This window comes from Bison bison, unplaced genomic scaffold (genome assembly GCF_000754665.1).
Source record: "Bison bison bison isolate TAMUID 2011002044 unplaced genomic scaffold, Bison_UMD1.0 scf7180017864080, whole genome shotgun sequence".
NCBI lineage: Eukaryota > Metazoa > Chordata > Mammalia > Artiodactyla > Bovidae > Bison > Bison bison.
The window spans coordinates 2,330,889-2,334,907 of NW_011494652.1; the positions used below are offsets into that span (position 1 = coordinate 2,330,889).

At 56.6% G+C, this 4,019-nt stretch overlaps 1 protein-coding gene across 1 annotated transcript in view; it reads right to left on the reverse strand.

Annotated features, from left to right (window-relative positions):
• The window catches only part of ANO1 (anoctamin 1, calcium activated chloride channel), a 75,644-nt gene extending 72,779 nt beyond the window's left edge, over nt 1–2,865 (reverse strand). The window contains exons 1-2 of the mRNA XM_010837815.1: nt 2,748–2,865; nt 353–444 (exon numbers count right to left, since the gene is read on the reverse strand). Of these exons, the coding sequence (XP_010836117.1) occupies nt 353–444; nt 2,748–2,865 (210 nt within the window). The remainder of the gene's footprint in view (nt 1–352; nt 445–2,747) is intronic.
• Between the last annotated feature and the right edge of the window lie 1,154 nt (nt 2,866–4,019).

Here is a 4,019-nt window from a genome sequence, read left to right on the forward strand (position 1 = left end):
TCTGCACTGCCTTTATCTTAATGTGAGTGGGCTCGAGACCGGCCTGTGTGCAAGTCCATCACCCTGACTAAGCTGCTGCGAACTTGCACAGTCACTTCTCTCTGGTCCAGCGGGTCTGAATGACAGGATCAGGCAGCAGAGGGTCACTGAGTGCTGTTCAGCCAGGAACCACACAAGCTATGATAAGAACTTTGAGGACCCACTCCAGTGGAAACAGCCACCTCTCCCTGCCCCCCCAGCCCAGCCCGAACCTGGCGCGTGATGGGTGTTCCCTCGGCCCTCCTTGGCGCCGGGGGCCGCACACCACTGAGGCAGGGGCTGCTCTGCCTGTACTTCTCTGCCCCTAGCCCACCAGGACGGCCGCTCCCTCCGTCCACTCACTGTGCGAGCGGGCGGGAGGGCGGGGGCCCTGCTCCAGGGCCATCTCATCGGTGTACGAGCTGACTGGTGGGGCCAGAGGCAGGCTGAGCCCACTGTGCCCACCATCTCAGACAGTGATCCCAGTCCCAGGGTGGCCACCGTGCTCTTTGCTGCCTGTGGCCCTCTCTCTGCCGAGAGCCGGGCGACGACCTTGCTGGAGCGGCTGGCACTTCCTCAGACCTGGAAGCTTTCTGGTGTCACATCTTTCTGCCCGGGTGCAGTGGCAGCAAGGCAGGCTTGAGCTATCGCGGCCCCTCTCAGCCACTGGCTGGCACCACAACGGGCCCTTTCCCCAAGCAAGTGACCGTTAGTGAGCAACTGTCCACCAGCGACCGTTAGTGGTCCTGCTCAGCCATTGGTCAGTGCCATGGGAAGCCCCGCCCCAAGTGAGCGGCCATTAGTGAGCAACTGTTGACCAGCAACCGTTAGTGGTCCTGCTCAGCCATTGGTCAGTGCCACGATAAGCCCCGCCCCCAAGCCAGTGATCATTAGTGATCTTGCTCAGCCATTGGTCAGTGCCATAGTGGCCCCACTAACTCCCTCTTCTATATAAACGGAGCCCGAATTTGGACTGAGGAAAGATGGTTTTTTGAGACACTAGTCTGGCGTTCTCGGTTTACTAGCTTTCTGGTTAAAGTCGTTATTCCTTGTTCCAGCAACTCATCTCATCATTTATTGGCCTGTCCTGTGGCGAGCAGAACAAGCCTGGGCTCGGTAACGCAATGAGCTTGATGGGGAAGTCAGGACCACTGCTCCCTTCATGGATGGGGACACTGAGGTTTGGAGAGATGAAGTCACCGCCTAGGTTCCTCAGAAAATTAAAACGAGAGCCACCATCTGACCCAGCCATCTCGCTTCTGGGTAGCCAGCCCAAGACAATGACATCAGGATCTCGGAGAGACAAGCGCACTCCCACGTTCTCTGCAGCCTTACTCAGGACAGCCAAGATACAGAGACGTCTAAGTGTCGTTCAGTGGGTAAGCAGATCAGGAAGGTGTGGTAGATAGATACAGTGGGGGATTATCCAGCCATATAAAGAAGGCAATCCCGCCATTTGTGACAACATAGACAAACCTGGAGGATAGTCTGCTCAGTGAAACTAGTCAGACAGAGCGACGAGTATTGTATGGTATCACTTATGTGTAGAATCAATAAAAGCCGATTTCACAGGCATGGAATAGAGCAGTGGTTGCCAGGTGCTGGGTCAGGGGGATGGGGAGAGGTAGGTGAGAAGGACCAACTTTCAGTTATAAGATCAAGTTCTGAGGACCTAACGAACAGCAGGGTGACCATAGTTAATAATATGGTATTGCGTACTTGAGAGGTGTTGAGAGACCAAAGCATCCTCACCACACACATGCGTGTACACACACACACACACACACACACACACACAGTTAACTGTGTGAGGCGATGCGTATGTGGGGCAATCATTCCACGACGTCTGTGGGCATCAAGTCATCACAAAGTAGACTTGAAATACACATAAACTGTATCTGTCAATGACTCCTTAGTGAGTCTGGGGGTCTAAAATCAGCGCCTGGCCCCTGGTAGCTGGTGGGTGTGGGAACCCGGGTTCACGTGCTGGCTGCACACACTCTTAATCACAGGTGAGACCTGAAGTGACCCAGCAACTCTCTATTTTTCTTTTTCTGTTTTTCTCTGTTCCCCTTGCCATTTCTGTGTAACAGATTCCCAGTATCAATGAGCAGCATCAATGTAGCAATAATGTTTCCCCGTCTAAGGTGGGCGCATGTAGCACCAGCAGACTCCCCAGTTGCCCTGAGATAACTGGGGTGCTGCATCATAACAGAAAGCAAAGAAACACGACATTCCCCGAGACAGAGCTGCCCGATGGCGGTGGGGACTACGGTCCACCAGACTTCCCAAGGGGACCCCCAGGGACTTAGAGCCCATGCTGGGCCCCCAGCTTGAGGCCACACTTGCCTTTTCACCATCCTGGGGATCCTGGCAGAAGAAAGCCAGGCCATGGAAGGGGGATGGTGTGGCCAGCCCGTGGTACTCAGGGCAGGACTGACTTGGGTCTGTGCTGGGCTCCACGTCCAGTCACCACCCTCAGAGTGTACAAAGTTCTTGGTATCACTGTAGGTATTTGGCAAAAAGCAATGGAGCCAAAGTCACTTAGGATGGTTTTTAAGAAAAAATCCTCAGTGGGCCAAACACATTTACTCAGCGCCAGCCTCAGCCCCTGAAATGCAGACTCCTGGTCATCTGTGCTGTGCCCGCGGCCTGCCAGGGCAAGCGGAGCCTCCCAGACACCGGGTGCCACATGGGGTTCTTCCCCCACTTTGAGTGAAAGGCTGCACCCTCCTGGATGAACCCAGCTCTCCCCTCCACCTCTGATGCTGAGGCCCCCACGCCTCCCATGACCGGAGGATCCAGCCTCTCCAGGGGCCTCTGTGTCACTGCACAGGTCTTGTCCATGCGGTCCCAGCAGGCAGGGTGAGTCCTGTGCGGAGCCTCCCAGCTCGCCGGCCTCGCTGCCCACATCAGGGCCATGCAGGAGCACAGTGTGTCCACCGAACGAGTGGATGAGGGCCGCTAACAATGACAGTGATGATGACGAGGAGGAGGAGGAGGAGGTGAAGGGCGCTGAGATCCAACTGTCAGTCCTGATTCAGGCATCTGTGCGTATTAACTCATTTAACCTCATGACAAGGTTGTGTGTGTGGGGGATGGGGGGCGGGTCCTGCCACTGTTTTCACCTTGGAGCTGGCAAGTTCACTCTCAGTGTCCAGGGGCGGCTGCAGCCACTGTCCACAGACTGGACAGCTTTAACACGAATTCATTCTCCCCCAGTTCTGGAGTCAGAAACCTGTGATCAGGGTGTGGGCACGGCTGAGCTCCCTCCAGAGGCTCCAGGGGAGGGTCCCTCTGGCCTGGTTCAGCCCCTGGGGGACCCCAGGCCTCCCTGGGCTTGTGGCCACCTCACCCCGACCTCTGCGTCCATCTGCACAAACCTTCTCCTCTGGGTGGCTCTGTGCCTCAGATCACCCTCTCTTCTCTTCCAAGGACACCCGTCATTGGATTTAGGGTCCACATGCATCCCGGGTGTTCTGGTGCAGAGGTCAGTAACTTACTTCCATCTGCCGAGAACTTTCATGGGACTAAGCTCACCTTTGCAGGCTGCAGGAGGATGGACAGCTTTTGGGGCCACCACACAGCCCACCATACTTGTCATGAAGCCACAGGGAAGAGCCTCAGTGGGCTTGGTGCAGGGAGCTTCGAAGAAGCAGGGCTCCAGGAGCTCAGTCCTGAGGCTGCCTCAAGAAGACAGTTAGGATCAGGACACTCGGGCACAGGGACCAGATGGGCAGGGCTCGGAGGTGTGCTGGTGGGCGTGAGGCTTGCCTGCAGGGAGCCTAGACCTGACACGATGGCCCGGGGCTGAGGGACACAGCGCCTGGGTTTGGGAATGGACACATCCCAGCACAGACTAGGGGAGGCAGGCCCAGGGGCTCAGGCCAGAGGAGCCCAGGTCTTCCTGCTGCCCTTAAGGGGCAGGTGAGATGGGCACAGGAGGAGCCGTGGTTTCAGAGACCTGGGTCAGAGTCCTGGTCTGCTGCTGCATTGTCTCT